Source organism: Dendrobates tinctorius, unplaced genomic scaffold, assembly GCF_039654945.1.
Source record: "Dendrobates tinctorius isolate UK_male_01 unplaced genomic scaffold, ASM3965494v1 ptg000032l, whole genome shotgun sequence".
NCBI lineage: Eukaryota > Metazoa > Chordata > Amphibia > Anura > Dendrobatidae > Dendrobates > Dendrobates tinctorius.
In genome coordinates, this window is record NW_027361700.1 from 16,101,729 (window position 1) to 16,122,416 (window position 20,688).

General features: G+C 44.8%; 1 protein-coding gene across 2 annotated transcripts in view; it reads left to right on the forward strand.

Annotated features, from left to right (window-relative positions):
• Positions 1–5,291: 5,291 nt before the first annotated feature.
• The window catches only part of SOCS7 (suppressor of cytokine signaling 7), an 89,166-nt gene continuing 73,769 nt past the window's right edge, over positions 5,292–20,688 (forward strand). For both annotated transcript variants that reach the window (XM_073572484.1, XM_073572486.1), the window contains exon 1: positions 5,292–6,011. In XM_073572484.1, the coding sequence (XP_073428585.1) occupies positions 5,413–6,011 (599 nt within the window). In that variant the 5' untranslated portion in view covers positions 5,292–5,412. The remainder of the gene's footprint in view (positions 6,012–20,688) is intronic.

A 20,688-nucleotide genomic window follows, 5' to 3' on the forward strand; every position in this document is an offset into this window, starting at 1 on the left:
ATCCAGTGCCCCTCCAGGAGGATTCGACGCTAAGGACCATTACAAGCGCCAATGGAGACAGGTACAAAGTCTTGCCAATACTTTCTGGGACAGGTGGTGCAAACAATATTTGTCTACCCTGCAGCCACAGACGAATTGGCAATCTACCAGGCCTAATATGAGGATTGGTGATCTCCTCCTTGTGAAAGACTGTCAAGCCCATCGGAACCAGTGGCCACTTGGTCTAGTGACTGCAACATTCCCTAGTAAGGATGGCAACGTCTGCAAAGTTGAACTGAGGATGGCCAAAGGGAATGAACTTAAGACATTCTCCAGACCAGTAACTGAGCTGGTCCTATTGTTGTCTTCGGAGAAAATGAATAGTGACATCCGTTTGATGCCAGAAGGAGAGTGTTCTGTCTCCAACATTTAATTCTGAATCCCTGATTATCTGCTTGTTAAATGTTTTCAGTGTTTTTTGGCTCCATCTACTGACTAGAGTCATAACCGCAGTGTTATTCTATTTTACTTTCACTTTGCTTCTATTTTCCCTCCGTGCAATGCATTCTGGTAATTCTTTGCAAAGGATTATGGTCAGTCCAGCCCCCATTTTCCCTCGAGTTCTCCATTTTCCCTCAGCCTGCATCCTGGAAGCATTTCATTTATCTTCTCCCCTTGTGAGCGCATCGCTGGTATATGATCATGCTTCCTGTATCTAATTTCTGTCCCTTATTTGCCTGCTTAGTTAGTTTTCCCTGCTCAGCTAGTAGTGCAGATGTTGATTTATAATGTATATATGTATTCCAATGTACTCTGTATAGACTGAGTGTATTTATATGTTTGTATTGTAGTTTCACCGCGCCAGTATACCATCACGTTCAATAAAGCACAGATTCAACCTACAGTCTCCTTATTGGACCCGGTATAGCGGTTTAGCTGCCTGTATAAGCTACCTGAAGTCTGCTTCATTTAGTGAGGACAGAACACACCGAATGAATGAATGCATGTTTTGCTCGATCATGAGGTGATCAGCAATCTGGTTACACAACAAGATAATTGTGAAAACAGCGTTTTAACAACGCTTGCTCTTCATTATCTTGCAGTATAAATGCCCCTTTGTGGCTCGGTGAACAAAACATTGAAATTTTGGATCCATAGACAGGAAACTCCCCAGAACTAAATCCCATTGAGAACCTTTGATGAATCCTTAAAAAGTGGATAGACAAACAAAAACAAAGAAGTTATGATAAACTGCAAGCACTGATTAGACACGAATGGGTTGTCATAAGTCAGGTTTTAGCACAGAAGCTGATATCTAGCATGTCAAAGCGAATTGTAGAAAACTTGACAAATAAGGGACAACACTGTAAATATTTAGTTTTTTGTATAAAGTTGATTTATATGTCAATAAAAGTTTGTATCTTATGAAATGTTTATAACTGAATTTAATTTTATTTATTTTCCTCACTTATAGCACCAGCACAGCGATTTACAGACATTATCATCGCTGTCCCCATTGGGTCTTACAATCTAGATTCCCTATCAGTTTGTCTTTGGAGTGTGGGAGGAAACCGGAGTACCCGAAGGAAACCAATGCAAACACGGGGAGAACATACAAACTCCTTGCAGCTGTTGTCCTTTTTGGGATTTGAACCCAGGACACCAGCTCTGTAGAGCATCGTATACCTTAGAAATATCTGCATAAAAAAATCTAAACCAGAAGCAGCAAACTTTGTAAAGAATTAACTTTGTCTCAGTCTCAAAATGTTTGGCCTCGGCTGGACATTCAACATCTTCCATTAGCCTGCAGCTACTCTGTGGACCAAACTCAGGGGCCACTTCAGTAAAAGCTAGATCCCCTCTTAATATTTAGGACTATTCATTGTTTTTTAGAAAAAGACTCAACCTTCTTCCAATGTTACTTATGGTATCACTTATGGAAACTGACAGAAAAATAAAAATCAGTATGGGCTAGATCCCAACAAATGAAAAAAAGAGCCTGTTCCACAAGGTACGATTTTTTTTTTGCATGGGCGCTCAGTATGGATGATGTATGTCAGTGTACAGTATATTATACAAATGCATATGTTATTGCTCAGTGCTAATGCCAAGAGATTTCCCCAAATTATGAACCAAATGTAGCCAAAATGCTGTGAGGACAGAACCTTCAGAACTTTTCTGATGTTGTCTTTTTAGTTTTGCTTATAATTACTTATAATTATAATTAGGGGCAGCACGGTGGCTCAGTGGATAGCGCTGCAGCCTTGCAGCGCTGGAGTCCTGGGTTCGAATCCCACCAAGGACAACATCTGCAAGGAGTATGTTCTCCCCGTGTTTGCGTGGGTTTCCTCCCACATTCCAAAGACATACTGATAGGGAATTTAGATTGTGAGCCCCATCAGGGACAGTGATGAAAATATGTGCAAACTGTAAAGCGCTGCGGAATATGTTAGCGCTATATAAAAATAAAGATTATTAAAAATAAAGATTATTATATTTACGGTATAAATTACAGCTACTAAAACCAAACCACCTGCCATAATATGAAAGATAGCTGCTAATCTCATGGGTGATCAGCTAAGTGTAACAAATCATGCTTTGGCTGCCCAAACATTGTTACTTAGTTTTGAATGACATTCTGATTCCATGAATACAATGAGATCAGTTCTACATGACGCAATGTGTAATTATTCTACTTGTAGGTAGAAAATGTTAAAAAAAATCAGTTGTTGCAAACCCAGAACGATACATGCAAAACACATGATGCAAGACTGAGCCAATGTCCGCAGAGAGTGCAGAACCTGAGAAACATTACTGTAATACTCATTCCCAAACTATGTTCAACCATCATTAACAAAACGAATCCCGAGGGAATGGAAGGCAGCTCAAGTCATAATGAAATTAAGTGTTCTGTAAACTTAACCATATTCAGCAGAACTAGCCCTGGTTGTATATCAGATGTTCTAAAGTTACAATCACGTCGACAGTACTCCTGCTCATAATGCTGCCATATAGTGTCAAAATAATACTCCTTTAAATTCCACCCCTCTAACTGCAACACCTGGATAGAATAGATACCGACAGTCCAGAACCTGCCAGCACTGTGCTCATTTTTCGGAAACAATCCCAAAAACTTTAGGGATGTGGAAGGGGGAAGGTTTCCAAGTAGGATTGTGGTCAGTTCTATAGACAGGAAATAAACATCCCTCCCAACCGTATCAGGGGCATGTCCAGCTTTCTACTATGTTTTTAGGACTTAGATACAATTGAAGATAATGGTAGAGCAGGAAGCCTTGAGCTCTCCGCACCATCTATCTGTCCTCTGAGGTTCAGCGCAGGAGGTGCAATGACATCACTACATTGTACCTTACCACACAGCGGATATCGGAACCTGATCTGCTCATTGGAGCTAGGTAGGTAATTTTTTTAATATGACAGTAAAGTGAAAGGGTAACATACTGTGGAGAAGAGTAGGCATCATACTGTGGCAATGGACCTGATCAGGGTGAACATTTTGACTCTCTATTTCCAGCTTCAAGTTGGCAGAATGGAATTAGAGGGACACTTTTAAGGGTCAAATAATACTGTACTGTGATTGGACTCCCAAATAATACCGTCATACACTAATAAATAATACTGGTTGCTCATAGTTAAGTCCTGAGATTGCCATCCTCATGGCGCCCTCGGTAATGGAGTAACCCTGCCCAGCTTGCCTTCCCTCAGAGACCAGACCTGTTCATATTTGTTGCCTTCCCTCAGAGACCAGATCTGGGCTTGTTACAGATATATTAGTTATTAGATAATAATCAGAGCGCTCCACACCAACACAGCTTGGAGACGGACATCTGCTGGAAGCAAAAAACAAAAAGTTCTTTAACTTACTAAAAGTTGAGACCTTAAAGGTATTGTCCCCTTTCAAAAAACGTTTGCCTCTTGGTTCAATAGAGATTAAAAAGAAATTGAGCTTTATTTAACATCCTTGAATCCAATGCTGGGCCTCTGCTCCGGCCCCAGCCTGTTGTTAGGCTGCAGCGGTGTTGTAACATCATTGGTGCTGCAGCCAATCAGTGAGCTCTGTCAACATACACAGCACGAGGGCGTTCAGTTCAGTGATTTCACCAGTGCGGCCAAACAGTAGAGACCGGGGCAGCAGTGTAGACAGTGCTGGACCGGGGGATGGTACATAATGCCCAGTTTGGTCATTTTTAACCCCCTTCCCACGTTGGGCATAATAGTACGCCCATGTCGGACTCCCTCCCTTTCATGTGGGCTCCGGTGGTGAGCCCGTGTCTTTTCTGGCACACGTTGGGGCACAAAAAATAAACACACACCCAAACCAAGATTACGAAAAATGGAGGCGCTACGGGTCTCGGAAAATGGCGTAATTTTTTTTTTTTTACAAACTTTGGAATTTTTTTCACCACTTAGATAAAAAAGAACCTAGACATGTTTGGTGTCTATGAACTCGTAATGACCTGGAGAATCATAATGGCAGGTCAGTTTTAGCATTTAGTGAACACAGCAAAAAAGCAAAACAAAAAACAAGTGAGGGATTGCACTTTTTTTTTAAATTTCATCGCACTTGGAATTTTTTCCTGTTTTCCAGTACACGACATTGTTATTATTATTACAGTACACGACATGGTAAAACCAATGGTGTTGTTCAAAAGTACTACTTGTCCCACAAAAAATAAGCCCTCACATGGCCATATCAACGGAAAAATAAAAAAGTTATGGCTCTGGGAAGAAAGGGAGCGAAAAACGAAAACACAAAACCGAAAATACCTCTGGTCATGAAGAGGTTAAAGGTAACTGATCCTATGGGCAGATATCTTTTTAAAAGGGGATAAGTCTTTTAAACAGTCAAAAGAGAGAACTTAAAAAAACCTCAAAACTGTGCAAAAGAAAAAAAGACTGTTGCCCATAGCAACCAATCAGAATGCAGCTTTCATTTTACCAGAGCCGCTAAAAAAATGAAAGTTTGAATGGTTATAGGCAACAGAGTCAGTTCTCTTTGTGTTACTGCTCATTCGAGCCAAGAGACAGCACATTACATACACTCTGCCCCAAAAGGCACGATAGAGACAAGCAATCTGATTGGTTGTTCCAGATACTGCTAACCTGGTGTCAGGCCCCTCCCACCATATGTTTACCTTTACACTCATCACGGGAGCCTCTGATCCACCAAGAAAATGGCGGCTGTCTTATCCGACGACGCTTTTCTGATGAATTGGCGCATTTGACAGCTCTGTGGGCGGAGCGTCATTCCACTGCATGGAAACAAGCCCCGCAGCTGTCACTCAGCACACCGGAAGTGACGTCGTCTTGTATCGGATACGGGGGGCGGGCTCCGATGAAGGAGCTGTCGGAGCTCGGGCTGCGGAGCTGGGAGAGGCCGAGGCTCAGGCCGGGGCCTGCAGAGCCACCGGGGACATGCGAGGCGCAGCGGCAGAGGAGGAGGCCGCGTCCTACCGGGTGCTGAGCCGGCTGCTAGGCTGCGGAGCAGAAGCCGGGGAAGAGGCGGCCAGACCCAGGCTCATGGTGTTCCGGAATATGCTACGAGGGGAAGAGGTGGACGATGCGGAGGCCTCCAAAGAGCCGGGGGCAGGAGTGGAAGCGATGCCCGCAGAAGGGGCGCCGTCTCCGGCAGAGCTCTGCAACCGGCACCGCAAAGCCGCGCAGCCTGGGGAGGGCCTGGAGCTGCAGCTGGGGGCGCTGGGGCTGCGGGGGGCCGGCTGTCCGTGCGAGGAGACCAGCGATGCCCTGCTGGTGCTGGAGGCCCCCGAGGCCCGGAGACTGGAGGAGGAGGAGGACGACGGGGAGGCTGCAGCGGGAGACGGGCAGGCCGGAGCGGCGGTCCGGAGGAGTTCGGGGAGGAAGGGCTCACTGCGGATCCGGCTCTCTAGGATCTTCCGCACCAAGAGCTGCGCCGGCACCGCGGGGGCTGCGGACAGGAGAGGAGCCGGGGAGCTGGGGGGCTCCGGGGGCAGCCTGACCGACATGTCCCGGGACAAGGAGCTGGAGCTGGGCAGGTGAGAGTCCAACAGGCCCTGCCTGGGGGCATGAGACCGTCCAGAGCACCCGCTGGGAGACATTAGGGGGCCGGAGTGGTGCGTGTCGCTCAGATGTAGCAGAAGGTATATTTCCTGGAGGCTGTGATTATTGGGGTCCTCAAGCACCGCCCCCGTATACATCTGGGGTGACAGACAGTATGGTGCCTGCGCCCTTTTCGTTTTTTTTTTTTAATCAGATATTTTTTATTGAAATTTTTAAAACATAACATCACTTATTTCAAAGTACCCCACATTCCTTACCACATTCCCTACCACCCCCTCCCCGATCCCTGGTCCAATGCTAAATTATACCAAAATAGATACAAAGCACACATCCTAAGGCACATAGTATGATAATGTACACATAAATCATATTCAGAGTACCATGAACATGTTGTTACGATAACAAATTTACAGACAACAAACCTGGAATGTTCAGCCATCCTGCCCAGATTTTTTCAAACATCACCGGCCTTCCTCGTTTAAGATAAATGGCCTTCTCTCTGCACAATGTAAGGTTAAGCTTATTTACATATTCTTTCTGCGTGCGGACTTTATCCGAGACCCAGTGATACGCTATTAGTTTCCTAGCAATAACGAGCTTCTAGCAACTGATGTTTGTAGATGATCGTCACCCCTCACCTCCTCCACACATCCCAGTACAGTGGGATCTCTGGGAATGTCCTGCTCAGTGGCTACATATATTAAGAACCATAATCCAAAATATCAGTATGCACGGACACGTCCAGAGCATATGTAGAATATCCGCATTATCAAGCGCACATTTGGGACACTTTGAATCCGGTCTCAAACCCAAATCAAACAACCACTTTGGAGTTCTCTAAACCCTGTAGAGGATGTATAGTTGGGACAGACGACTGGGCTCACTAAGGGACAACTTCGGGATCATTTGCATTATTGATTCCCATTGGTCTGCCGAAATCCCACCTACTTTTTGTTCCCATTTCATTAGCGCCGTTATCGGGTGACCTAATAGCACCTTTGAAAGGAGTTCCCCATACACAAAAGAAATCAATCCTCTCGTGAAGTCAGCAGACCGAGCCTATTAATTACAGCATCATGATGTATAATAATAGGATGCATTGTATAAGCATGCCTCACCTGTAAATACTGGTAGAATGTAGAGTGTTGAAGTGGGAAATCTCGTCGCAGGTCATCAAATGATTTGAAGACACCCCCCCCCCCCCCCCCCCCATTTATCAGCTGTGCAAGCCACCAGATACCCACACGTCGCCACTACGCGAACCCTTTCAATGTCCTCAGTTGCAGCAAATGTGGATTATCCCATATGGGACCATACCTCGTGAACCCAGCAATTCCTCTTAAACTTTTGATTTTACCCTACACCTTAACCATAAGCATTACCGTCGGAAGTTTAGCTAGCCAAGGTCTGAATTTATTCGCCTCCATCTTAGACAATAGAGGTCCCGACCCCCAAGAAACTGTAGAATCCCTCGACCTCCCCCCATCTCCTCAGATGCGTCTTCCGATCCCCCCTGCTAGATGCTGACACTGGGAAGATAAAAAATATAACCAAGGGTTAGGCAATGCCAGCCCTCCCTCCTCCTTACCCCTTTGTAAGTGTTCTAACTTGATCCTCGCACCCTTTTTTAGCCAAATAAGTTCCCTGAATAGTGCATTAATTTTAAAGAACCTATTTTGAGGAAGCCAAATCGGGGGGTTATGAAGAACATACAAAAGTTGTGGCATAATCACCATTTTCAACAGATTCACTCTCCCCACCATTAATCTTGGCTACAAGCGGTGAGAGATTTAAACGCTCATAAGACCCTTTCACATTTAGCGATGCACCAGCGATCCGACCCGGTCAGGATCGCTGGTGCATCACTAAGTGATCGTTAGTGAGCTGCCACACAGGCAGACCTCACAGCGATGCAGCAGCGACGCAGCGCACAATACTCATCTTTCACACACAGCGATCCTGACGCCCTCCCGCCCGCCTCCACACGTCGCTCGTCGTCACAGCAGGAAGCTGACGAGAAATGGAGCCGGACATTCTCGCACGATCAGCGAAGGATAGCGGGGGAGCCGGTCGGAGGTAAGTATCACACATAGCGATATCGCTATAACGTCACAAAATCGGTGACGTTATAGCGATATCGCTATGTGTAAAACCCCCTATAGTCTGGTATGTTATTAGATAGATTAATACCCAGGTATTTAAGGCACGACACTACCGGCACCTGTGGAACTCTGATCACAGTTGGGTCTAATGGAAGAATAGCAGATTTTTCCCAGTTTATAACTAGTCCCGAGACAGCTCCAAATGAGGTGAGAAGTGACATTGCACTACTCAGTGATCTGTCTGGGTCGGCTAAGAACAAAATAATATCATCTGCATAAAGAGCCACTTTCTCCTCCAATGCCCCATACGTAAATCCTTCAATTTCCGGGTTTAGTCTTATCCTCGAAGCAAAGGGCTCCACCGCCAGGGCAAAAAGCAGCAGAGATAGAGGACAGCCCTGCCTCGTACCCCTGTGAAGAGGGAATGGCCCAGACAGCAATCCGTTCGCCCGCACTCTTGCCAATGGTGCAGAGTACAGAAGCTTAAGCCAACCAATGAAGCCTGGACCAAAATCCATGCTGTATTTCCACTCCACGCTGTCAAATGCCTTAAGGGCCTGTCACACTAAGCGATATCGCTAGCAATATCGCTATAACGTCACTGGTTTTTGTGACGTTATAGCGATATTGCTAGCGATATCGCTATGTCTGATACCTCCGACCGCTCCCCCCGCTAGAAAGCCCAGCTGAGTGAGCGCATTAAGGTACTGTCACACTAAGCGATATCGCTTGCAATATCGCTATAACTTGTGACGTTATAGCGATATTGCTAGCGGCATCGCTGTGTCTGATACTTGCCTACGACCCGCTCCCCCGCTGGTTATCGCTGATCGCGCGAGAACGTCCTGGACCATTTCTCGTCGTCAGCTTCCTGCTGTGACAACGAGCTATGCGTGGACGCGGGAGGGAGGACGTCAGGATCGCCTCGTCTGACAGGTAAGTAGCGACCCCCGGCGATGTCGCTGGTGAGATCTGCCTGTGTGACAGCTCACTAGTGACCACTTAGCGATGCACCAGTGATCCTGACCGCGTCATATCGCTGGTCGGGATCGCTGGTACATCGCTAAGTGTTACAGTACTTTAGCAGCATCAAGAGACAGGACCGCCCTTCTCCCCACATTATCTGCCCCCACCTGCGTGTTAAGATACAATCTTCTAATATTTATGCCCGTTGACTTACGAGGCATAAATCCCGTCTGATCCGGGTGTACTAAAGATTCCACTACCTTCGAAAGACGAGTGGCCAGTACCTTTGCTAATAATTTGATGTCTACTGTCAGAAGGGAAATTGGCCTGTACAAGGCCGGGAGGGTAGGATCCTTATCTTTTTTCGGTAAGACAGTAATAATAGCTTCCCACATGGATGGCGGGAGGACCCCAAGTCCAAGACTATCATTAAGTGTAGTCGGAGTAAGTAATACCGACTTATATTTTTTATAGACTTCCACTGGCAGGCCATCCACCCCTGGTGCCTTGCCTTTAGACATAGTGCTCAAGGCCTCCTCAAGCTCATCCAAACACAGGGGTTCGTCCAGCAAACTTCTGTCTGCGTCAGAGTGTCGTGAGAGCTTAGCTAATCCCAAAAAATCCTCAAGATCTTCTGCAGAAGCCCCAGAATGAGAGGAATACAGGTTAGTAAAGAAGGCCCCCAAAACTCCCAGGATTCCCAGCGCATCAGTAACATGTGTCCCATTTTCACCACTGAGCCCAGGTATGAACGATGACCCCTTTTGTAATGGCGTTATAACTGAGTAGGTGCCCCACACTTTCTGCATCTTCAAAGAATTGGGTCGATTGGAACATACGTTTCTGCGCTGCCACTTCCAGAGACATTTTGGTCACTCGCAACTGAGCATCCTTAAGTCTCTGTTGTGCACTGGGAGTGACCTGTATTGAAAAAGCCCGGTCTGCATCTTCCAATTCCTGGAGCAAAAGTTTGGATTTCATTCTAGAACTAGATTTAATCTTTGAAATCTCACGTATGAACATACCACACAAATATGCCTTCAGAGACTCCCAAACCCCCGGACTAGAGGCCGAGTTCTCATTAAACCCAAGAAATTCCTGTAATTCAGACGTAAATGAATCCGTCTTGTCCACTAGTTGTAGCCAAAACGGATTTAAACGCCAAAGCGGCCTATCTCTTGACATATTATCTCCTTTAATTATAATAGACACTGTCCTCGATAGATATTCAATATTCATAATTTTCCCCAGTATGAGACCGTCGCCCAGAGCCAAGTCAATACGAGACAAGGAGGAAAAAGTAAAGGAGAAACATGAGTACTGATATACCCCAGGATTCCTGCATCTCCACAGATCAGTTAAGGCTAGTTCACGCAGGAGCGCCCCGAATGGTGTGCAGTTGCCTTCCGGTTTTATAGGTGCATGATTACCTCTATCCCAATGGGCATCCAAAATGTTGTTAAAATCACCCACCACTAAATATGGGACTCCTGGAAAATCTCTAAAAAAAATAGTTAGGATTTTATATATGATTTTGCTACTATATGGCGGAGGAATATATATAGATATGAGTACCATCGTGACCGCAGACGACATACAATACAAAAGAACAAATCGCCCCTCTTCATCTACCACCGCCCGATTACATGAAAATTGAGCACCCCGTCTAATTAGTATGCTGACACCTCTAGAGTACTGGAAGTATGTAGAATGATATCCTGCCACTATCCACCTTTTATCCAGAATATTAAGTGTTTCATGTGTAAGGTGCGTCTCTTGCAAGCAAATTACAGTTAGTTTGCGGTCCATAATAAAAGAAAAAATCGCCTGTCTTTTTACTAGGGATTTCATTCCTCTAACATTCCAGCTAAGAATTTTAATGTCCCCCATAATTGGTATTTTTAAACTTAAACAACAATATCCAACTAATCTTAGCTAAATACCTTTGGACATATGTGCACCTATCAAAGGACCTAACAACTCCCCCCTAATAACACATCCCAACGTAACTCTCAACTGTATTAGGCCCATCCCAAAGAAGGACAGTGTTATCCCCCTTAAAATGTATAAAGCCAAATACCGGGCGCTTTAGTTCCTATCTCGTCCCCCACATATTTCAGGATAATGCCCCACAGCACAGCGCAACCATCTAGACACAGGAACAGCTCAAAACGTCCAAAAGATTCATGTTTCTTGACCATAGTCTTCCACCTCCCTTCTTAGATGTTGTTCGTTCAGATCCAACCATTCAGCTGCCTCTGTAGCTTCCAGAAAAAAGAGATTTGTTCCCAACTTCCACCCACAATTTGGCCGGGAAGATCATAGAGTACTTGAGGTCAAGGGCCCTCAGTCGTTTTTTAATATCAACAAATTGAGCTCTTATTTTTTGCACTTTCGGTGAAAAATCCGTATAGAATGAAACTCTAGAACCATCAATAGTTAGATCGGGGTGGTCTCTTGAGAACCGAAGAATACTGTCCCTGTTTCTGTAGAATTTTAGCCAGGATGGGTCTTGGTGGATGGCCAGGGGGAGGGGACGAGCCGGGACCCTATGAGCGTGCTCCACCGCATACAAGTGAGTCAGATTGTCTGGCCCAACTTTTTCCTTTATCCAGGCTTTGATAAAAGTAATAGGGTTTTTGCCCTCGCAGCGCTCCGGGACACCGACAATACGGACATTATTGCGCCTGGACCTGTTTTCCAGGTCATCCGTTTTATTCCATACAGCAGCAAGATCTTTTTTGAGCTTCTTACTATGCTGCGCAGAGTTAGACTGCATTTTCCACCACACCAACTTTTTTTTTTTTTTCTAATTGCCCAGTTCTGTCCTTAACTGTGTAGAGGTAATATTTTACATTCTGCATTGACTCCTGTAGAAAGCCCAGCTGAGTGAGCGCATTAAGGTACTGTCACACTAAGCGATATCGCTAGCAATATCGCTATAACTTGTGACGTTATAGCGATATTGCTAGCGACATCGCTGTGTCTGATACCTATGACCCGCTCCCCCGCTGGTTATCGCTGATCGCGCGAGAACGTCCTGGACCGTTTCTCGTCGTCAGCTTCCTGCTGGGCTTCCTGTGGAGCCGGGCGGGAGGGCGCAGGATCGCCTGGTGTGACAGGTAAGTAGCGACCCCCGTCCCCAGCGATGTCGTTGGTGAGATCTGCCTGTGTGGCAGCTCACTAGCGACCACTTAGCGATGCACCAGCGATCCTGACCGCGTCATATCGCTGGTTGGGATCGCTGGTACATCGCTAAGTGTGACAGTACCTTTAGTAATAGCTGATCCACATTGCATAACAGCCACCAGCACGTCTTTTATAGTGGGTTCAGCAGGAACCTGCAGCTTCAGCGCTGTGAGCTTTTTCTTACTTTGCTCCACGAGTTCTCCCCAGCTAGCCAGAGCCTCCTGGTTCCTCTGCCCTCCAGCACTCTGTCTCCTCCTCCCCCTCTTCACTCATCCCCCGCTCTGTACCTTCTCCTCCGGTGCCTGGATCTTCTCCAGCTGTTTGAGGAGATACCATCTCTATTTCCTCCACTCGGGCAAATCGCTGCAGCCGAGCCACTACTCTATTTCTGGTTGCACTATCAGCTTCTGCATCTGCCAAAAGCATGCGCTGAAGCAGCGGCGCCATCTTGGGAACCAGAGGCCATCTCTCCTCCAATCCTCCTTTGACCATTTTTCGGCATGTTGCATGCCAGGAGTGCTCCCACGATGGCCCTACGACCTCCACCAGTCCCCAGAGCCTCTCCACAGGTAATTACCGGCTGTGCTGTGGGGATTTAGCAGCAGTAATTAACTACAACATGCGGGAGCTCTGCAGGCACATGTCCTCCTCACATGCTGCTAGGCCACGCCCCACCGCCTGCGCCCTATTCTAATGCAGCCGTCTGCCCATGCAGTGTCATCTGTGCCATTCACCCCCAATGGGGAAATGGAGCCATAAAACAAGCAACTTAATTTACTTCTGATCAAAAATCATCTCTCTTCTCCAGAATGGGGAGACTTTAGATTTTCTTGTGTATTGCCCATTGCAACCTGTCCGAGGTGGCAGAGTTCTTAGGTGAGAAGTGCAGGGCTTGTCTAGGTCGGCGAGCACTCATGCCACCAATCTGAACGGTCAATCGTACAGGATCCTGGGAGGCAGGAGAGGGCTGCGCACCTGAAAAATGCTCACTGGATGATGATTTTTAAGGCTGTGTTCACACTGTTAGGAAATTGCAATTCCCTAATTCATGTAGATGCAGGACAGATGCAAATCGCACCTGAAGATTCCCATTGCTTACAATGCAGTCAGTTTATTTTCTATTATGGTGTCACTTATTTACTGGGATAATTGTCATTGCACTTTCTAAGGGATGCCATAATAGGTACCAATACCACCTCGTTATAGGTAATGGCGTCTTTTGCACCTGTCGTGTGACAGATTCATCTCTGTGTGAATGACCAGTTTCTGATCCCAGAACACAGATGTGAAGAGGTGAATTTATCTGTACAATAACTGGTTGTACTGATCATATAATAATTCATAGCTTCGCCATTTTTGTTTTGAATTTCACCTCCTTTTAAGGGCTCAGTCACATGTCCGTTTTTTGTGTACAAATGCCATCCTTTTTTTTCACGGATAGCACTCGTACCCATGGCAGATTACTAGGCTGTTCACAAGGCCGTGATTTTTTTTTTGTGTGTGTGTGAACCCCTACAAAATTGCAGAGACATGTCTGATATTGAGCCAAGTGTCTGATCGAACTTGGCAATGAGTCTGCGTTCTTGAAAAAAATCAAACACCACTCGGATGCCGTCTTTGTGCTGTCTTGTATCTCGCTGAATGCTCTAAGGTGAAGAAACCTTTTTTTTCTTCTAATCAGTAAAAAAAAAACTGATGAAACACTTTCTGGGATTCTTTTTTTTTTTTTTTTTTGTGCCCATCAGTGATTTGACAACTATCTGTCAATCACTGATAAAGACCGCCCACTGGACCGAAAATATCAGAGCAGAGGATTAAATGATTAAAACTTGGGTTATCCTGAATCTTTTATCCATAACTATATATCAATGTGCTCAGTTCCCCGTGCTCTATAACGTGGTGCCTGCATTTTCATGGTGACAGGTTCCCTTTAAAGGGAATCTTTTTGCCTATCAGCTGCGGCCACCGCCATCAGGGGCTTATCTACAGCATTCTGTAATGCTGTAGATAAGCCCCCGATGTAACCTGAAAGAGAAGACGTCCTCTTCATTCCTGCCCGTCGCGACTCCGGCACAGGCGCACTGCTCTACCTTATTGAGGGCAGAGCAGAGTACTGCAGGCGCTGGACCTTTCCTGGCGCCTGCGCACTGCAGTAATCTGCTCTGCCCTCAACAGGGCAGAGCAGTGCACCTGCGCCGGAGCCGTGACGGGCAGGAATGAAGAGGACGTCATCGCTAGAAGATGGGCGGGACTGAACTGCGACTCCCTCCGGACCCGGAACGCTCCTGGGTGAGTATAATATATCTCCTTTTTCTTCTCTTTCAGGTTACATCGGGGGCTTATCTACAGCATTACAGAATGCTGTAGATAAGCCCCTGATGGCGGTGCCGGTAGCTGATAGGCGAAAAATAGGGTGACAGATTCCCTTTAAATACTGGTGTCATGGTTGATTGAGATTATCAAAGGGAATCCCTGTGCATTCATTTTTTTTTTGTATAGCTAGAAAGCCCAGGGCCATCGGATCATATTCCTTAACGCTAGGGCATGCTTAGATATTCCCTGACTTCCACCTATCTATCAATAGTATATAGGTTAATGAACCGGCATGTACCGTAAATATATTCCAGTACATAATGGTTAAAACATAAAAATGAAATAGAACCGGACAGCAGGATTTGTGCTTCAAGGGTATTAAAGAAGCCCTTCCATTATGTTTTTTTTTTTTTTTTTTTGCACAAAATGTGTATATGTAGTGAGTATATTCACCTACCACTGCCTACCCTATTCCAGCTCCTCTTCTCAGTGACGTTACCGTTCTTCAGACTCTCCAGATCACAGCGTAACCCAGAAGTGTTTTTTACAGTGTAAGTCTATAGAACATTATAACGTTGCTTTATAGGTTACATTGTAAAAAGAGGCTTCGGGCTCACTCACAGAGCACAGAGTGACCTAGAGAGTTTGAAGAGCACCAGTGTCACTGAGAAGAGGAGCAGAATGATGCCGGATATTGGAGAAGGGGGAAGGTGACTATATGACATGCACAATGTACACACTACACTATATACATAGGTTTAGTGAAAAAAAAACTTCATGGGAGGGCTTCTTTAAGGAGCGCGTTATTATCTCGCTAATATTGTTTTTAATGAACCCTGTACTATTCTTAAGTCCTTACTCAAATGTCCATGTTCATGTGCTCAAAGAAAAAAAAAGGGTATGAGTGTCATCAGTATTTTGCACACACATGGCCTGCAAAAAAACATGGACATGTGAACAGCCCTATATACTATAATGGGAATGTGTTCTATGTGTTTTCATTTTAAAAAATAAATCTGTGTGCTAATGTATATGTGCCAAATTGACCTCTGCATATAGTACAATATGCAAACCTCGCCACAGCCAAGATGAACGCCCACAAAAGAAAAGTTTAACCAGTGGCATGCAAAATGGATAATTAATATTCTGGTACTCAGGGCCAAAATTAGCCCAGTATTCAACTCTTTAACCCCTTCACGACCCATGACGCCTACATAGGCGTCATGAAAAGTCGTGCCCGAACGACCCATGACGCCCCCGTAGGCGTCATGCTATAAATAGCGTTCCTGCGGGTTGGGTGACCGGGGTCACTGAAAGGTCACCCGACCCGCACACAGAGGACACTCTAGGGTTAATGCCAGGGGGCATGGCTTACCCCCACATGCCTACAATCGCTCTGATTGGCTGTTAAAAGTGAAACAGCCAATCAGAGCGATTTGTAATATTTCACTAATGAAATTTTACATTCCAGCCATGGCCGTTGCTGCAATAGCATCGGACATGGCTGGACACTGACACCCGACACCCACACACACACACACACACACCGACTGGCGGGGCCAATCAGTCGCCGCCGTCATCATCTGCTCCCCCTCCCCTTCCGATTGCTCCCCTCCACCTTCCGATTTCCCCCCCCCCCCACCTTCCAATTCCCCCCCAGGACCTTTGATGTCCTGCTGTGGCTCCCGGTGTCCCGTCGTCCGGATCATGGGAGCCACCATCTTGCAAAATGGCGGGCGCATGCACAGTGCACCTGCCATTGTCCAAGATGGCGGCGCCCATGAATTTGCCGGCTGCCCATTAATTTTTCATTTTGATCACTGTGATAAACTCTCACAGTGATCAAAATGAAAAAAAAGTAAATACACCCCCGTTTATCACCCCCATAGCCAGGCACAAATAATAAAATAAAAAAAATATATATTTTTTTTTCCATATAGGGTTAGAATTAGGGTTAGGGTTGGAATTAGGGTTATAGATAGGGTTAGAAATAGGGTTAGGGTTGGAATTAGGGTTAGGGTTGGAATTAGGGTTAGGGTTGGAATTAGGAATAGGGCTGGAATTATGGTTAAGGTTAGGGGTGGGTTGGGATTAGGGTTAGGCTTCTGGTTAGGGTTAGAGTTGGGATTAGGTTTAGGGGTGTGTTGGGGTTAGGGTTATGATTAGGGTTAGGGGTGTGTTGGGGTTAGAGTTGGAGTTAGAATTGAGGGGTTTCGACTGTTTAGGCACATCCTGGGGTCTCCGAACGCGACATGGCGCCACGATTTATTCCAGCCAGTTTTGCGTTCAAAATGTCAAACAGCACTCCCTCCATTCCGAGCCCCGACGTGTGCCTAAGCAGTGGTTTACCCCCACATATGGGGTATCGGCGTACTCAGGAAAAATTGCACAACAACTTTGGGGGTCTAATTTCTCCTGTTACCCTTGGGAAAATAAAAAAAAAATTGGGGACTAAAAAAAATGATTTTTGTGAAAAAGTGATTTTTTTTATTTTCACGGCTCTGCGTTATAAACTTCTGTGAAGCACTTGGGGGTTCAAAGTGCTCACCACACATCTAAATAAGTTCCTTGGGTAGTCTAATTTCCAAAATGGGGTCACTTGTGGGGGGTTTCCACTGTTTAGGCGCATCAGAGGCTCTGTAAGCGTAACATGACGCCCGCAGACTATTCCATCAAGTCGGTATTTCAAAACGTCACTACTTCTCTTCCAAGCCCCGACATGTGCCCAAACAGTGGTCCCCCCACATATGGGGTACCAGCGTACTCAGGACAAACTGGACAACAACTTTTGGGGTCCAATTTCTCCTGTTACCATTGTGAAAATAAAAAATAGCGGGCTAAAAAATCATTTTTTGAGGGAAAAAGTGTTTTTATTTTCACGGCTCTGCGTTATACACTTCTGTAAAGCGCCTGGGCGTTCAAAGTGCTCACTATGCATATAGATAAGTTTCTTTGGGGGTTTAGTTTCCAAAATGGGGTCATTTGTGGGGGGAGCTCCAAAGTGTAGGCAGACAGGTTCTCTCCAAACACGACATGGTGTCCGCTAACGATTGGAGCTAATTTTCCATTCAAAAAGTCAAATGGCGCTCCTTCCCTTCTGAGCCCTGCCGTGCGCCCAAACAGTGGTTCTCACCACATATGGCGTACCAACGTACTCAGGACAAACTGAACAACTTTAGGGGTCCAATTTATCCTGTTACCCTTGTGAAAATAAAAAATAGCGGTCTAAAAAATCATTTTTGAGGAAAAAAAATGATTTTTTTTATTTTCATGGCTCTGCGTTTATAAACTAGATAAGCTCCTTTGGGGGTCTAGTTTCCAAAATGGGGTCACATGTGGGGGGTTTCTACTGTTTAGGCACATCAGGGGCTCTGCAAACGCAACATGATGCCCGCAGAACACTCCCATCAGTCTGCATTCCAAAATCACGCTCCTTCCCTTCTGAGCTCTCCCATGCGCCAAAACAGTGGTTTCCCCCCACATATGGGGTACCAGCGTACTCAGGACAAATTGCACAACAACTTTTGTGGTCCAATTTCTCCTGTTAGCCTTGAGAAAATAAAAAATAGCGGGCTAAAATATCATTTTTGAGGAAAAAAAAATATTTTTTATTTTCACTGCTCTGCGTTATAATCTTCTGTGAAGCACTTGGGGGTTCAAAGTGCTCACCACACATCTAGATAAGTTCCTTGTGGGGTCTAGTTTCCAAAATGGGGTCACTTGTGGGGGAGCTCCAATGTTTAGATACACAGGGGCTCTCCAAACACGACATGGTGTCCGCTAACGATTGGAGCTAATTTTCCATTCAAAAAGTCAAATGGTGCTCATTCCCTTCCGGGCCCTGCCGTGCGCCCAAACAGTGGTTTATGACCACTAGGGTGACCGGATCTCATATGGGGGGGAAAAAATGTCAGAATCTTGTTCGTCTGGACCCCACAAAACGATTCCCCTTTCCAGATATTGAGAGAGCCAAAATTTGAGCTCGATCAAACGACGTTAACCCGTGCCACTCGTCGCTCAAAGTTTGAAAAAAATCCAAATTGAGGTATTTTAAGATTTAGGTATTTTGCATAGTCTGTTAGACTATAAAGAATGTGACAACAACATTGCAGAAATAGCCCTGACCAAATTTTCGAACCTTTTGTGGTATTTGAATGCAGAGTTGGTGGGATTATCGTTTTTTGATCCCACCATTACAGACAATGAAAAGTTGTTAATGGCTAATAAATTGCTCAGTAGCACAGATGAACCATCAGAGCACGCTAACCTACATGAGTTGATATTTTTACATAGTTATCTAATCTATTCTAGAGCTTTTGTTAAAGTAGTTTTTGAAACGTCAGAATATAATGCTCGGCATTTGCTTACAACTTGCAGGACATATTGCTTTTGTTCATCTTTTGTCAGAAGGTCGTTAAAGTCGGTTACTTCCTACCTCTTTTAATTTTTCTTTCCTAACTTTTGGATTTACAACCCTAGCGTGCTCTGATGGTTCATCTGTGCTACTGAGCAATTTATTAGCCATTAACAACTTTTCATTGTCTGTAATGGTGGGATCAAAAAACGATAATCCCACCAACTCTGCATTCAAATACCACAAATGGTTCGAAAATTTGGTCAGGGCTATTTCTGCAATGTTGTTGTCACATTCTTTATAGTCTAACAGACTATGCAAAATACCTAAATCTTAAAATACCTCAATTTGGATTTTTTCAAACTTTGAGCGACGAGCGGCACGGGTTAACGTCGTTTGATGGAGCTCAAATTTTGGCTATCTCAATATCTGGAAAGGGGAATCGTTTTGTGGGGTCCAGACGGACAAAATTCCGACATCGATTTTTTTGTGGTCACCCTAATGGCCACATATGAGGTATCGGTGTACTCAGGAGAAATTGCCCAACAAATTTTAGGATCCATTTTATCCCGTTGCCCATGTGAAAATGAAAAAACTGAGGCTAAAAAATTTTTTTGTGGAAAAAAAAAAGGCCTTTTTTTAACAGATCAATTTGTGAAGCACCTGGGGGTTCAAAGTGCTTACTATGCATCTAGATAAGTTCCTTGGAGGGTCTAGTTTCCAAACTGGGGTCACTTGTGGGAGAGCTCCAATGTTTAGGCATACAGGGACTCTCCAAACTTGACATGGCAAGCGCTAAATATTCCAGCATATTTTCCATTCAAAAAGTCAAATGGTGCTCCTTCCCTTCCGGGCCCTGCCGTGCGCCTAAACAATGGTTTATGACCACATATGAGGTATCGATGTACTCAGGGGAAATTGCCCAACATATTTTAGGATCCATTTTATCCTGTTTCCCATGTGAAAATAAAAAAAATTGATGCTAAAAGAAAATTTTTGTAGGAAAAATTAAAATGTCCATTTTTCCTTCCACATTGCTTTAGTTGCTGTGAAGCACCTGAAGAGTTAATAATCTTCTTGAATGTAGTTTTGAGTAGCTTGAGGGGGTGCAGTTTTTAGAATGGTGTCACTTTTGGGTATGTTCTGCCATATAGACCCCTCAAAGTGACTTCAAATGTGAGGTGGTCCCTAAAAAAAATGGTTTTGTAAATTTTGTTGTAAAAACGAGAAATCGCTGGTCAACTCTTAACCCTTATAACTTCCTAACAAAAAAAAATTTTGTTTCCAAAAGTGTGCTGATGTAAAGTAGACATGTGGGAAATGTTATTTATTAACTATTTTGTGTCCCATAACACTCTGGTTTAACGAAATAAAAATTCAAAATGTGAAAATTGCGAAATTTTTGCCAAATTTCCATTTTTTTTCACAAATAAATGCAAACATTATTGACCTAAATTTACCACTAACATGAAGCCCAATATGTCATGAAAAAACAGTCTCAGAATCGCTAGGATCCGTTGAAGCGTTCCTGAGTTATTACCTCATAAAGGGACACTGGTCAGAATTGCCAAAAATGGCCAGGTCATTAAGGTTAAAATAGGCTGGGTCATGAAGGGGTTAAAGGGCTTTTCCTAACTAAAGTTTCATTGAGATGTCGGTGACTTTTTTCTCATACACATAGAAAACTTTTCATCAATGTGCTGGTCAGATTTTCTTCAGCGTCTGGTC